The 15539-nt window shown below is 39.7% G+C and overlaps 2 protein-coding genes across 2 annotated transcripts; both read right to left on the minus strand.

Annotated features, from left to right (window-relative positions):
• Nucleotides 1–5815: 5815 nt before the first annotated feature.
• LOC141767507 (tripartite motif-containing protein 16-like protein) lies at nt 5816–14917 on the minus strand. Its single transcript, XM_074634874.1, has 6 exons — nt 14362–14917; nt 13015–13110; nt 12692–12925; nt 12446–12614; nt 7384–7449; nt 5816–6845 (listed from the first exon to the last, which is right to left on the minus strand). The coding sequence occupies exons 1-6, from the start codon at nt 14857–14859 to the stop codon at nt 6298–6300; spliced, it is 1611 nt and encodes a 536-aa protein (XP_074490975.1). The 5' UTR covers nt 14860–14917; the 3' UTR covers nt 5816–6297.
• LOC141767499 (uncharacterized) lies at nt 8527–12390 on the minus strand. Its single transcript, XM_074634861.1, has 3 exons — nt 10606–12390; nt 10381–10495; nt 8527–10208 (listed from the first exon to the last, which is right to left on the minus strand). Exons 1-3 carry the CDS (start codon nt 10667–10669, stop codon nt 8735–8737), a joined length of 1653 nt encoding a protein of 550 aa, XP_074490962.1. The 5' UTR covers nt 10670–12390; the 3' UTR covers nt 8527–8734.
• Nucleotides 14918–15539: the final 622 nt, after the last annotated feature.

Below are 15539 nucleotides of genomic sequence, written 5' to 3' on the forward strand. Positions count from 1 at the left end.
ACTCTATATATAGATGGACGACGCGTCTCCACTTCCTCCCACTGTACCAAAGTGAAGCCAAAATATATTTGGAGTCCGAGTCTGCGTAGTAGTGATCGCGGGACTGGAGCCACGGTATCGCCTGAGCCAATCACGAGCCGAGCACGGCTGCTTGTTAGCGTGAGCCACCTAGCTGCTACGTTAGCGCCACGGTAGCTGTTTGGCTCGAAAGACACAACAACTAACCGTAATATCTCTATAACTACATCTATGATCAAACTGACACTTTCTATTACACAGACTGGTGATGGTTATGGAAATTTTAAGTCTCGTACAATTCCTGAGCCTCCGGCTGCGCTTACTTACCTCAGAGCAGCTGTCAATCATCAGACATCTCGCCCCCTTTTTATAGCATCAAATTACTAATTAAAACCAAACTTATCGGAAAAATTAACACTTGAACATAAATCAGCGGGATAACAACTACCGAAAATGACAGAAACCATCTTTGGGAAAAAAGTATTTGACGTGTACTTTGACTTTTTAGTTTGGCCCATGTTCATCCGCTAACATGGCAGGATTTATGAGCTATACTGCAGCCTGCCACCAGGGGGCGATCGATATGTTTTGGCTTCACTTTTGGCGAGCTGTCATGTCGTCCATCGTTATACACAGTCTATGGTGTAGATCTGTTTTCACAGGGTTTTGTGTATTGTAAACTAGCTGCTCTAAAGACATCCATTTATGTTCCATCCCCATCTCCTGCTGTGTTCTGTGTGTAGCCAGTATTGTTCTCTCTGTAAACAGTGGTATGCAGTATAGTAATATGATATAGGATATTATGATTTCAGTCTCATCGTCCGCGTTACACACACATTATAGCTTGTGAAAATCCCTCATTTCAGTTTCTCCACCAAAGAGTAAAAAAGTCGACAATAAAACACTTGAAATCTTCATATTTAGTTGTTGAAAGTGAACTACAAAGAGCACATAAGACTGAAACACAAAGGCACTCGTATTCTTCAGTGACAGCTTGTTTATGTGAATTTGAAACAAATGTCCTCGCTTAATGCAGTGACAATGCTATGAAAGCACAAAAGAGATTTTACACAATTATTGTGCACAAGTGAATTACTAACTCACTAACTAATTAAAATAATTGCTGCCACACAATGAATAAGCAATATGTATTTAGATTGGAGCACAAACTATGTTCACTATGGACCAAAAACATAATGAATATGAAATAGAAAAATCAGCAATGGACCAAACGATTAACGAACGAAATCCAAATAATGAAATATTAAACTCATCAGATAGTATGAACTTCTGTAAGCCTTGCACATACTGTATATTCATGCACAAACAAAACATACATGCACACATATGCTCAAATGCACACTGTTTCTGTATCTGTGTGGAGTAATAAACCTCATGAAGTGTTATTGAAACAGACAAACACCACACGGTTCCTTTGTGATGAAGATCTCTGACTTCTGGTTGAACGGATTCATTTTAGTGAATAGTTGTCTACAAAACTGTCTACAAGTTCAACCTGAGCACATTCAAGTTCCTGTCACATGGAAGAGGATACCTTTATTTATTTTTCTATCACAGTATTCAAAGCCATGGTGTTAAGGATTAAATGGACTATATTTATATTCCTGTATATTTGCATTGTATGTAGGTGTGATGAACAACAAAGATTTATCTTTTAAAAGTGACCAGTATATATAGATATATTTTCATCTTCTGTGATGCTTATTTAAATTGTATATCTAAAGACGTATCTATTTTGTAGTTTGTGTAGCTAATTCTTGTTGTGGGACGTGTGAAAACGCTGCTGGGATGTGGAGGTGATGTGTATGTAGTCTTGTTTGGGCAGCAGCTGGTTCTCTGTGTGTTCTTCTGGCTGCACCTGGTGATGTCTACTCACCTGTCCCCACACTGTAGCTGTACTGGTCTGCTATGGTTTTCAGCCACACTAGCACCACCTCCGTTTACCATAACACCATCTAGCAGGTCAAACTTTCCTCTTGTCCAACACTTCAGTTCAGAATATTAGGGCCACATTGAGGAAAAAAAATAAATCTGAGATTTCGAGAATAAAGTCATATTATTATGAGAACAAAGTCAGAAGTTTACGAGAAAAACAATTCGTAATATTATCAGAATAAAGTCATAGGTTTATTAGAAAAAGTCGTAGTCTTATGAGAATAAAGTCATAATATTATGAGAATAAAGCATAAGTTTACGAGAAAGAAAATCGTAATTTTATCGGAATAAAGTCATAAGTTAAAGAGAATTTTTTTTTTAATATTATAAGTATAAAGTCAAAATATCATAAAGTAGTAATTTGACATGTTATTTTAGAGGGGAAATAGAGCAGCCTGTGTGAAAATGAGAATTGGGAGCATCTTGTGAAGTTATACTTTATATGTTTCACAAATAATGAAATACTAAATATTTGGGCACATCAGCACCACATTATCATAAGTATCGGGACCTTGAAAAGATTGTGCAAGAAACTGTGTTTATTCCGAAGAAACAACCACACGGACCTGATGGAAATGCCTCTTTTGTGGAGGAGGAAATTACTTTTTTTCTCGTAAAGTTATGACTTTATTCTTGTTATATTACCGACTTTTTTTTCTTGAAATAGTATGACTTTATTCTCATTAACATACGACTTTTTTCTCGGAATATTAGGACTTTATTCTCGAAATCTCCGATTTCTTTTCCCTCAATGTGGTCCTAATACTCCGTCCTAAACTCAAACTCAAAATAATTCCAGTCTGCCCTTCAGCTACTTGAGATGAATGCTAAGACAGCATGCTAACAGGCCAACCTGTAAGCAGGTTGTCCTGCTAATTATGAAATCACACTAACGTGCTGACATGAAAATGATATGCTAAACATCAGCATGTTATCATGCTACCTTTAGCGTGACACAATTATTATGATACTAACTAACCTAACATTTTAAATGTTAGCTAGTAAACTATATCAGTATCACCATGCTAATACATCCAATAGTTGCTAGCATGCATGTTCAGATGCTAACAAGCTTTCAGTTCAAATTCACACAATTTCATCAGAATATGAAGAAAAAGGAAAACCTACCGTTAGTCAGACTTGTGTTGGTAACCCAACTATTTGCCTTATAGTCATTTAAGCATCCTAAATTAGCTTCTTTAACAGTGTTGCGTATTTGGAGAGGTTAATTAACAAGTCAAATCAGACACAAACAGTGTGGGCCTATAGCTCCTTTTAAGTCAGCTGAATATATTCTAGTGATGTTAATATTGGATTTGATTTAGATATAACTGCCAGCGTGGCTTGCTGCCATCACTATGCGCCCTTTTCACAGCAGCCATTGTGACATGTCCTAGCGGGGTAAACACAGGTGTTATAAATAACATTAATTATGGCCCCGACCCACTAAGGTGTGCCAGGGACCGGGTATTGAATGCTGGCTCACTGGAACGGCTGTGGCACACAAAATACTGTGGGACCATGATTACCTACAATTACCTATATTAACAATAATTTACCCTGCTAGGACGGATCACAATGGCTGCTGGGAAAAGGACATATTCCCAGACTTGCAATTACAACTCAGAGAATGACATTAACATTGTTTTCCAACCAAGTTGCTTGTTATTACGGTCTAAATTATATGACATGAACGCGGCAAAAAGCACAGCTGCGCCTAACTACAGCTGAGTCTGATGTGCCAAATCAGACGGAGCGCATTCAGACTGAACATGAAGCAAATATTCACAAATTTGCATACACAAAATTGAATGTTGGAGTGTTTTTTTGCAGTTCAAATTTACCTGCTCACATCTTTCCATTAATTGTATGTAATAACACGGTCTCCAAAATTCGAAACAATTTTGTTTTCTGTGTTAAGAGCGTCGCTGTCTAGCAGGACCGCTAGTGTGGCTCTAAACTTAAAGTCTTGTTTCATCTCTCGTCTTGTTTTAGTCAGTGTGAGTCAGACACTTCCTGCTGAGAGTGTAGAGATCTCTCTGTTGTTCAACTCTGTAAATAATCTTGTGTAATCGAGCTATTCTGAAGATAGATTTTATCCGTGTGAAGTATGTCTTAAAAAGTAACTGTTTTAGCAGTAAATGCAACATAAAGTAATAATGAATGTGATTAATGCACTTTTTTTCACTGGGACTGCAAAAAAAAGTTAGCGTTTATTTTGTTGTCCTCATAGTGTAAAAGCAATACGAAGTTATTAAACTGCAGAATAATATAAGATTGACACATTAGTGTTAATAGCAATGATTAGAGCTGCCCCTTACAGCCAAAGGGATGTTACGACTCTTCCTTACAAGTGCTGAAGTGTGTGTGTGCGTTTGTAAATATAATACGTGTGTGTGCGCGTGCGTGTGTGTGTGAACTATATATAGGTGTGTAGATTCCTTCTTATTACCTGTTGGTGCAGGGCCTTACTGAGCACACGTTTCAAGCACTGTCTGTACGGGAGACACGTTTATAAATGTCCCTTTACAGCTTCTTTCTCTCTCTTTCCTCAGTCATGTTAAGATTGTATGATACTGACAATTATTGTAAAAAATTGTGAACATCACCAAAAATATTAATAATAAAGAGTTAACAAGCTGCTGTCGGATTTCTGGATTATTATTTTTCCTGGTTTGAATTTGAGTCAAAGTGAAAAAATGAATTTATAAGTGTACATTGGGAATGTGATATCGTCAGGAATGTTACTAAACCATAGACTGTATATACTGTATAGATGGACGACGAGTCTCCAATTTCTCTCACTGTACAAAAGTGAAGCCAAAATATTTGTTGTAAATAAAGGAAGTTTTGAAAGCAGGAAAAAAAACAAAAAGGTGAAGCCTAAATATCCCGGACACAGGAGCTGCCATCTTGAGAGTCTGCGCAGTAGTGATCGGGGGGGCTGGAGCTGCGGTATCGAAGTCCCGCCCACACACCCGCCCGAGCCACTCATGAGCTGAGCACGGCCACAGCTTGTTAGCGTGAGCCTCCTAGCTGCTACGTTAGCACCACGCTAGCTGTTTGGCTAGAAAGACACAACAACTAATATCTTTATAACTACATTTATGATCAAATTGACATTTATGATTAAATGTTCCATCACAAAGACTCGTAACGGTTATGGAAAGTTAAAGTTACATCTCTCTCGTACATTTCCTGAGCCTCCAGCTGTGCGACTACTTCACTCAGAGCAGCTGTCAATCATGACGTCTCAACCTTTTTTATAGCATCAGATAACTAATTAAAACCAAACTTATCAGAAAAATTAACACTTGAACATACATCAACGTGATGAGAACTACCTAAAATGACAGAAACCATCTTTTGGAAAATTTGATTTGACGTGTACTTTGACTTTTTAGTTTGGCCCATGTCCCATCCACTAACATGGAGGGGGCGGAGTTTATGAGCTATACTGCAGCCAGCCACCAGGGGGCGATTGAGATGTTGTGGCTTCAATTTTGTTGAGCTGTCATGTCGTCCATCTACAGTCTATGGTGTAGATCTGTTTTCACAGGGCTTTGTGTATTGTAAACTAGCTGCTCTAAACACATCCATTGATGTTCCATCCCCATCCCCTGCTGTGTTCTGTGTGTAGTCAGTATTGTATTGTTAGCATAGTCATATGAGCGAGCGTGGCTGCAAGCTCTTGTTTAACAACTCTTTCTATATATCTATTAACTAAATTCCTGTTTCTTAAAATAATACAGAATAGAATAAAGACAGATAATAATTAGTTACACATGTTATCTTCTGTAGTTACTGATTGTTTTCAGAATAAAAACACCTGCACGTGTAGTTTCAGTTTGTAACCGTTTTTATGAGTTTTAAAAAACATGAAGTATTATAGTAACATAAAAAACAGAAGGCAGACTATTACATGAAAATAATATGTTTTTAAAAATTAAAAAAGGTGTACTAGATGTAAGAAAATACTGTGTTTGTGTTTATTTTGTATCGAGAAAAAGCTGGTTCTTCAAAATGTGGTCCAGGTACCTGCAGAGGTCCTTGAGGTAATCCAAGAGGGGCCCCCTTAAAACTGAGATATAGTTTAAATTCATTTCAGTTATTTCACAATAAAAAAGCACGAAGAGATTTTGTATGAGGACGGTTAAGATATCCATTTCATTATAACAATAATGTGGCTCCAGAGGGCTCAAAAGGATCTACTGTATAATCCATTTTTTGTGGCTACTTTATATTTGGCAACTCCACACGTAGAAGAGAACGAAGCTTCAGAAAACAATCCAAATGGTCCAATCTACGAACCTCTCAGGTAGTTCACAGTCGGTCTGGTCTCAAATCACAGATCCTGATGCAACATTTGTCTCCGAGCCAGAAGCCCGGATACAGAGGCTCTGTGAATTCAGCTTCCACCTTGTAAAGAAACGTCATACTGTCTGACACCTCGTAGAACGACAGAGTTCCCTCTTTACACTTCAGATAAATGCCGAGCCTGTGATTACACGGGTACGTTGTGAGCTGGATGCTGTCAGCTCTGTGGCTCACGGAGTAGCTTGTGGAGCGATCAAGGCTCCAGGAATTTGCATTGCCCCCAAAAGCTGAGAGTTTAGTGCGAGATCTTCTGTCTATTCCTTTGTAGGCGAGGGCGATCTCAGCCTTGTCTCCTTCCACCTCTATCTCATAGTAGCAGCGCTCGGCCTGCAGTCCCTCCCTGCACAGCAGCTGCCGTCGGTGGCTGAACCTCTCCGGGTAACGAACAGCCGGGGTTTTACACTTGATAGGGCTCAGCCTCACTTCTTTGTCTCCTGCAGAAATCAACAGGTCTTCGTGAGCTGTGGTTGGGTCCAGGCTGAGGCAACATGCATCTGAGATGAAGAAAAACGTGAAGATACAATTAGCACTTTGAGAATTGGCAGAAATGGAATATCATTTTAATAAGTATGTTTTCTTTAGTGTATAATCACTTGGCGGCCGGCCGCCACGTTTCTACAGTAGTGGACAAACCAAACACTGGCTCTATTGTTTGTTGTTTTCATGATATGTAAATGAGAAGGGAAACTTCTTTTGTAGGATTAAAAAACAAAAAACTTGGGAACTACTGGTTTCATCTTTAACAATATGTTGTATTCTATGAGCTTGTTGTGTGTTTTTTTAGGTTAAATCTTAAACTGCAAAGTAACTACAGCTGTCATAAATGTAGTGAATACATTATATTTCCCTCTGAAATGTAGTGGAGTAGAAGTATAAAGGAATATAAACTACAAACACTCAAGTAAAGTACAAGTACCTGAAAATTGTACTTAAGTACAGTACTTGAGTAAATGTACTTAGTTACTTTCCACCACTGTCAACATGTGAGGTTAAGGTGTGTAGACCAAAGAGCTGATAAGAAGATAGACTCACACTGCAGGAACTCTGCTCTGGTTTTAGGCTCCTCGTCCTGTTCAGCGTTGTTGACTCCAGAGAGACCTATGAGACCATTTAGAGCGTCAGTAAGGGTGTTTTCACATATAGTCCTTTTTAAATGAACCAAACTCAGTCCTCAGTGGACGAAAAAGGGGACCAACAGAAAAGGGACTCGCTTCTTTTTGCATTCACATTGTCAGTTCATATGAAAGAGGTCTCAGTTCTGCATTTGGGAGCAGGACTGATACAGACAGAAAGGTACGTCTCTCTATCCTCAAGCGGTGGTCATAAAATGTACATGCATAGTGTTTCTATTTTATATTGTAAAAACTGTAAAAACATCTCCTTCAAGCAACTGTATTTATTCAAGTTTCTTGCACATTTTCTTTTGTCCCCAGGACCCTGACCTCATCCTTCCCATCCCGAGGTGATTTGAATGAGCTACAGTATAATTTGATAAGACTGCAAGCTTTTCTCAGCAGACTGTGGAATGAATAGAGACCTTGTTGAAACCCAGCTGATAGTCAAATGTACAGACGTCAGGTACCAGACATCGGGTACCAGACATCGGGTACTAGACATCGGGTACCAGACATCAGGAGCCGGTTAGTCAGGTGACAGACATCAGGTAACAGTTATTTTAAAAAACAGACACTTTAACATCCCGAAGATAACGGAGGCAATTAAGGTGACCGATCGTCACTTGAGTTTAAGAGCTATGACCTCATAACACCTGACACCAGTAGAACCGACACGACTTTGGATTATGCTCAAAAAGGAGGGCCACGTTCCTCAAAGTTGTGCTCCAGAACCCTGTTTTCTAGTCTGCTCCGAACCAGGCTCGGGTTTTGGTTGTGTTGCTGTCTCAATAGAACACAATAAAAACTCTGCTTTTTGCACCAGACTTGAACCATCTCCAGAGAGTTATTTGAGTATCCTGTGTTGACTTTTTTGACATCCTTAACATTGATTTTTATAGAAAAGTTGATCAAGGTTTCCAGACATCTTTGGCCCAAGATCTGAAACACTTTGCTTTGACACCTTCTGCTTCAGGTCTGACGGGTCCAAGGCCGCTGATAGCAGCCTATCTGTATCTCTGTCCTTATGCTATCCTCGAGGTTTGGAAAAATGAGACAGAAGTACAATGAAAACATGAACCTTTATTCATACACCTGTGGCTCAACTTGCCCCAGGTAAGGGGTAAGTTGAGCCATCGTGTGGTAAAACTGAACATCTGAGTTTTTAAGTTTAAACCTCAGCATAAGTGCGTTAACAAATAGTTTCACAGTTATGAACTTGTGAGAACAAACCACCTGTGAGTTTCAAGACCATTGAACAATCAAAACACTCATTCAATATGACAGTCGTCAAGGTTGCAGGGGAATATGAACTGTTGCTCCCTCCTTGCAGTTCCTCCAGCCTTTTGAGGTTGAGGTAGCTTCGTCAGCACATCACTCAGTGGAAAAGATGCCTCATCCTTTTCCATGAATGCAAAGGTGGGCTTCTCACGTCCAGTGCTCCCCCGGATTCTTCTGAGAAATCTTGCACTCACTTCGTTGCCCTCCAGGCTCTCAACCAAGCCAATGTAAAGGTAGCTCCTGCCTTTGGATGCAAAGTTTACTATGACGAAGTCACCAACTAACAGATCGGGGATGTCTGATTCACTCTCATGCTCAGAAGTGTCATCAAATGGGATGGGAACATCACTCTCCTCAGAATTGCTGTACGCTGTGATTGGTTTGTTGGTTGAACAAATTGAACAATTGGTTTGTTTGTTTTTTTTCCTCTTCAGCTTTCCTCGTTCTTGGATGGTACTTTCCTTTTTCCCTCTCTGTTTATTTTTCCGCTCTTCATGAGCCCTTTCAATTGCCTGCTTTTCAGGTATATCGGTCAGGATTCTTGTCTTCACACGCTTTCGGTTTGATCGTCTCCTGGGCTGCTGAATTTTGGGTAAGGGTAGAATTTCAGTAGGAGACACATATCCAGTGTGGTTGGGGTGTGAATCTGTGTCACTTGGTGAAGCAAATGCATGTGTGAGGCATGGTCTGGTCAGCTCAGCAGGGATGGAGGTTGATGCATCATCTGGAGCTGCAGGCTGCAGCTCAGGGTTGGGCCTGTCAGACACCATGGATGGCTCAAACTCGGCATCAGAGAAAATATCTCTGTTGAAAGGGAAAATCCCTGTGGACCTGAATCCGGAACAGATGTTCCGTGGCATCATTGCTGACATGAACGCCTCATTCACACAGCCAGGGATTTCATATATGCTGGCTGTTTTGCCTGGGTTGGATCTCATCCAACCATCAAGAGCTCTGTTGTAATAGGTCTTAAATGGACCATAAACAGTCTGGTCTAAAGGTTGCAGGCGATGGGATGTGTGGGGTGGAATTGTGAGCATAACAATACCCTTTCTTTTTGCTATATCCAGTGCCCTCAGTGAAACGTGGGCCTCATGGTTATCAAGGATTAGCAGCACCGGCTGCTCAGTGGAGCACTTGATGTGGTCAATCAGATGTTCAAGGAACTCAACAAAGGTGTCTTCATTGATCCAGCCAGATCTGGTGGAGGTACCAATTGATCCTGGAGGTGCTCCTGTAATGAAGTGGTCTTTGTATCTAACCCTTGGGAAGATAAACATGGGAGGGACTGCATTCCCAGTTGCACTGACTGCACAGACCACAGTAACAAGCTCTCCTCTTTCAGCAGACGTGATGGCGCCCACTTGCTTCTTTCCTTTTTCTGCCACTACCTGCTTTGGTGTCTGCACCGTAGTCACACCTGTTTCATCGACATTATAAATCATGTTTGGGGGGAATTTATGCCTGTAAAACAAAAAGGAAACAATGATGAGAATCAGAATAGTTAAACCTTATATAGTAAGTAAACGGTCTTTATACTTTGTAGATACCCTAGTAAACTCTTGCCAGTTTGTTGTAAGTGTACTTAACTGTTGTATGTAGTTGTCATAGTTATTAATGCAATGAATTCTGTCACCTGTCCATCACTTTAGTCAGATTGTCAAAGAACTCCCCGACTGTAGTCTTATTGAAGGCTGTAGCCCTTTCCAAAGATGTCGCTTCAGGCATACGGCAGGAGAACCAATCTCGACCTAAGAAAAGTGGGCTATTATTAATTTTATCATGTCACTGTACTACATAAGATAAGTTTGTCTGTACTAACCTACTGAGTGATATAATTTGCTGCACAACCTAGGTATACCTGTTAAACCCTTCTCTTTCCAGTTCTTGGGGACAGGGATGTTATTTCTTTCTGCCAATTCCATTGCTAGTTCACAGCATTTCTTTGGAGTAAGGCCATGGAAAAGACTTGATATGGTCTGCAAGCTCCTTCTCTACCTCCTCTGTGAAGACCTTCTTTGCCTCTGCTGTTCCACTGTAACCAACTGTTTTTACTTCCTTTATCTCCCTTCTTTTTTATGTACCTCTGCAGTGTTGACCTGTCAATATTTCTGTCTTCTGCCACTGATCTGATGAATTTTCCACCCTTGACATCAGCGGCTGCTCTCTCCATCAAGTCAAGTTGTGTAACACTCAACTGTAATACCCTTTTATACTTCAGAGACTTAACTGAACTTAAATACCTTATGGTGGGGTAAGTTGAGCCAGTTGCCCCATAGCTACCATTTTGGAAAAAAATGGCCTAGCTTCTCAATTCAGGCTAATCTTTAGCGAAGTGATTCACATGATTTTATACGTTAGTAAATCACCAACAAGTATAATGTATTTTTTTAGACCTGGATAAATTTGCTTTGAACTAACAGTCATTATTCCAGACATGCAGAAAATTTACTTTGATGGAAAAAAAAAGGTTTTGGTGTAAAAGAGTACTTACCACTTCTCCCATGTGCTTCACTTCATCACAGCAAGATAGAAATGATGGGTACTTCCTGAATTTATGGTCACATGACAAAACATATGCACAGTTGCCTGGATACAGGGGGTGGGTCAACTCACCCACTGGCTCATCTTACCCCACTCTCCCCTACACACTTTTACGTACATACGATCTGGCACATATGTTGTTTTGCAGAGATGAGACAGTATTTGGGTTATCCTGTTTCTGTGCAGCGCGCAAGTTAAATATCCCTCTGACCAGCTGCGTCCTTCAGAATTGATGTGGCGGCACACTTGTAACTACCTGCTTATCACTTGTACTGCTGTCGCCCGGTTCTCCTTGAATTCAAGCTGCAATAAACCTCCAGCTTAAGACATTCTTGGCTGTCAGGTTGCTTCTTGAGTCTCCAATTAATTGCTCACAAGATTTCTATCACACCATGACATTTAATGTTATCAATAACACCTCTCTAAAACATTGGACTTTCTGCCACATTAAAAGTCTACACCATAAAGGGTCATTTCAACCAAATTACAAAAAAAACAACAACAACAAAAAGTAAATTCAGCTCATAATTATGATTTTACTTGTCCAGGTTTTGAGATTCCACCACAATACACTAGAGGGGAATGGGATAGTAGTTTCAATAAAAACTGTGACAGTCTCAAACCCTGGAAAAACAAAACTATCTGCATGCCGTGATAAAATATGCTTAAATATGCAAATGATTAATTATCTCATGAAATATGTGTTAATTTGCATAAATGTCCAGAACAGAAATCTGAACATTGGATAAAGCCAGGTTCAAAATTCTTGTTTCATTTTGTTGACATATTAGAGTCAAAGTTTTTACAGAGGGAATGTTTGTTTTATCACTCCGTAAATCAGAAAATACTGTCAACAGCTATAGGAATGAAACTGGGAAGTTTGATGAATGCAACTGCTACTGAAGTGGAGATTACTCACATTAACACAATTCTTTTTATATTACAAGTTTTCTGAAATGTTATCTTTGAATATGCAAATGAGACATTATCTAATGATAACTTTCGGTGAATTTAGGAGAAATCTACAGGCGCAAATAGACATGGTATTGAAATAAACACCTAAATGTGTATTTTGGATGTTTTCTTTCCACTAGTCTGAAATGTGAAATATATATATAAAATCAGATTGATATTAAAAGATGCATAAAGACACATACCAGTTTGAGAGATTGAGGCAAATTCTTTGTCACATAATTCCTGCAGTTGCTTCCCGATCTGATCGACGGCTCTCTTTGTGAACTCAAAGGGGAGAAGTGGACCCTCTGAGACCTCAACGAGAGGAGGGAGATGATCGTCTTCACAGAGGTGCCACAGAGGCGTCCATTTCTGTGAAGAGAGAGGATCGGAGCATCATCTACTATACAGATTCAGGTAATTAGTTTCCAAAGATGTGATCACAGTACCTGCAAGAAATGGACGTCGTCGTCAGTCTGCGCCAAATGATCCAGCTCAGCGTCTCTCTTCCTCATTTCCTCCATCTTCACCTGCAGGGTCTGTAGGGACATCTGAACCGGAGCTGCTGCCTCCTCCTCCTGACCTCTGATCAGCTCCCTCACTGACATGTAATGTCTCTGGAGGGAGTCGACGATGCCGGCCAGGATGCTTTCACAGTAGTCCTGAGTTTCCCTCGCCTCCTCCTGTTTTATACACCAGTGTGTGGGATCAGAGCAGTCCTGTATCTATCCATACAGAGTACGTACAGTGTGACATCACATGTTCTCCTCACCTGAATCTGCTCCAGAGTCTTCCCCATGTTCTCACATTTCTTTTCTTGTTTCTGGAGAATCTGCTTGGTTTTTGTTTGCATGTTCTTCAGCTCCTCCTTCAGTGTGTGTTGGACAGAAATACACATTATTTGTTTAGTTTTATGAAACTGGTGTTGGTATGATAAGGCTTGTCAATATGGCATCCTTTTTGTGCCTGCTGACCGACGACTGACCTGGTCGTCGTTTGGTGGCCTTAAATACAGGGCGATTTGAAAATACTCATAACTTATTCTGTAAATACGTATTTTAAGGTTTACATGTAAAGTGATATCTACATATTTGTGCATCTATTTCGCATTTGAAGATCGCTTCCTGTGCATTTGTGGGCCATGTGACATTGTGGATGTGACTTTACACAACACAAATACAAAAATACATGTTTGTGGATAGTGAAATATTTGCAGATCATGGTACACATTTGTTGAATGTCTTCTGTCGGTTACATTAATAAAGTCCAATAAAAACTTCCATAATAATGTGTTTAGAAACAAAACTCTAAATTTCCTTCACACGGCCTTTAAAGTGAATGTTTGTGTCAACTTTGACGAAAGTACCTCCAAGCCTTCATGTCTGAGATATATATTCTTGATGTTTTTGTGTTAGTTGCAAAAATCAGTGTGCAATATTAGCTGCAGAATATGTTGACTGTTGCCGTAGAATAAGAGGTGACACAAGCTCTGAACATGTTTCTGATTGATTACATCTGTAAAAGAATGTATATTTCAAATATATTTGGTATATTGCGATTGTGATTATTTTTTGTGAAATGTAATTATTCATTAATATGTAATTTAGCTTTGGCAATTATGTAACCTGAACATTCATGCCAATAAAGCTTACTTGAATTTGAATATTTGAATACCCCAAGACCCAGCCTCCTTTCCATAGGCCTTGATTATAGCTTCACTTTTCAGAGTTGCCCACTGGTTAAAGTGGATGTTTGTGCCAACTTTGATGAAAGTACCTCCAAGAGTTCCTGTCTGAGACGGATATTTGAACTATTCTTGATGTTTTAGTGTGTGTTTTGCTCTATTCTTGATGTTTTTGTGTGTGTTTTGCTCTATTCTTGATGTTTTTGTGTGTGTTTTGCTCTATTCTTGATGTGTTAGTGTGTGTTTTGCTCTATTCTTGATGTGTTAGTGTTTGTTTTTCACTATTCTTGATGTGTTAGTGTGTGTTTTGCTCTATTCTTGATGTTTTTGTGTGTGTTTTTCACTATTCTTGATGTTTTTGTGTGTGTTTTTCACTATTCTTGATGTTTTTGTGTGTGTTTTTCACTATTCTTGATGTGTTAGTGTGTGTTTTACCTGTTTCCTCCTCCGCTCCTCCTTCACAGACCCAATGGTGTGTCCGGTGTGCTCGGTTGAATCACAGCCCGCACAGATGATCTGCTGGTCGGTGCAGCAGTAGATGTCCAGCGGCATGCCGTGTCTCTCACACAGACTGCGTCCTCCTGATGACGGTCCTCCTGGTCCTGGTCTACAGCTCCATAGTGCCGGTCTCTTCAGGGCCTGCATGGACGCAGCAGCAGCAGCAGCATCACCCTCCAGAGTTGTGTTTTTGATCGGCTGAGGTCTGGAGGGAAACTTGTGTCCACACTGAGGACAGCTGCAGGTCCGGTTCTTCCTCTGGTCCCGGTCCAGGTGGTCCTGGATGCACTGCAGGCAGAAGTTGTGTCCGCAGGGAAGAGTCGCAGGATCTCTGAGGAGCTGAACACAGATCCGACAGACATGGAGGTTCAGTCTCATACGAGGCTCCGCCATGTCTGAGAGCAGGAAGGAGGGCTGAAGAAAGTTAAGTTTCATTTCTGCTTGTTTCTGTAGTTCTGATCTCTGGGTGTTTCCTGAGAGGAGGAGAGAGAGGGGTGTGACTAATATACACATATATAAACATATATATATATATATATATGCATATATATATATATGTGTGTGTGTCTGTATATATATATACATATGTATATATATGTGTATATATATGTATATATAAATGTGTATATATATATATGTATGTATATATATATATATATACAGTATATATGTATATATATACATATATGTACATATATATATATATATATACTTATATATACGTATATACTGTATATATACATAAGTCTATAGCCAAAATTGGTGTAAAAATAAAACTAATATTAAAATAAATATATCTTTGCTGGTCCATAGTTTTCTTTTTTTATAATGTTGACATTTCACAGTTCAAATGTGTTTATTTCCTGTTACCGTGAATGTGAATGACATCAGCTGACAGGAAGTGAATAATAATAAACCCAAGCTGTTGCCTAGCAACGCCATTCCGTTGAAACAGTCAACAGACGGTTGTTATCAGATTTTTGTTGCAGGCCTACTGTAGACCTTTTCATTGGCATTATGTTACTACGGCAACAGCTTTGGTCCACGATTACTTCCTGTCATCTACACCTTTTGTATTTCCTGTTTCAATTAGTAGCTGACTGGAAGTAAACTTG

Source organism: Sebastes fasciatus, chromosome 1 (assembly GCF_043250625.1).
Source record: "Sebastes fasciatus isolate fSebFas1 chromosome 1, fSebFas1.pri, whole genome shotgun sequence".
Classification (NCBI taxonomy): Eukaryota; Metazoa; Chordata; class Actinopteri; order Perciformes; family Sebastidae; genus Sebastes; species Sebastes fasciatus.

What these genes read in the sequence shown, in the direction of transcription:
- LOC141767499 (XM_074634861.1), bottom strand. Translation starts at nt 10,669, where the DNA reads ATGGAATTGGCAGAAAGAAATAACATCCCTGTCCCCAAGAACTGGAAA. An exon ending in GAAAGAGAAGGGTTTAACAG is followed by an intron (nt 10,496 to 10,605) that starts GTATACCTAGGT and finishes CACTTTTCTTAG; the next exon opens with GTCGAGATTGGTTCTCCTGC. An exon ending in CTGACTAAAGTGATGGACAG is followed by an intron (nt 10,209 to 10,380) that starts GTGACAGAATTC and finishes TTTGTTTTACAG; the next exon opens with GCATAAATTCCCCCCAAACA.
- LOC141767507 (XM_074634874.1), bottom strand. Translation starts at nt 14,859, where the DNA reads ATGAAACTTAACTTTCTTCAGCCCTCCTTCCTGCTCTCAGACATGGCG. An exon ending in AGGAGCGGAGGAGGAAACAG is followed by an intron (nt 13,111 to 14,361) that starts GTAAAACACACA and finishes CACACACTGAAG; the next exon opens with GAGGAGCTGAAGAACATGCA. An exon ending in ACGACGTCCATTTCTTGCAG is followed by an intron (nt 12,615 to 12,691) that starts GTACTGTGATCA and finishes CTCTCTTCACAG; the next exon opens with AAATGGACGCCTCTGTGGCA.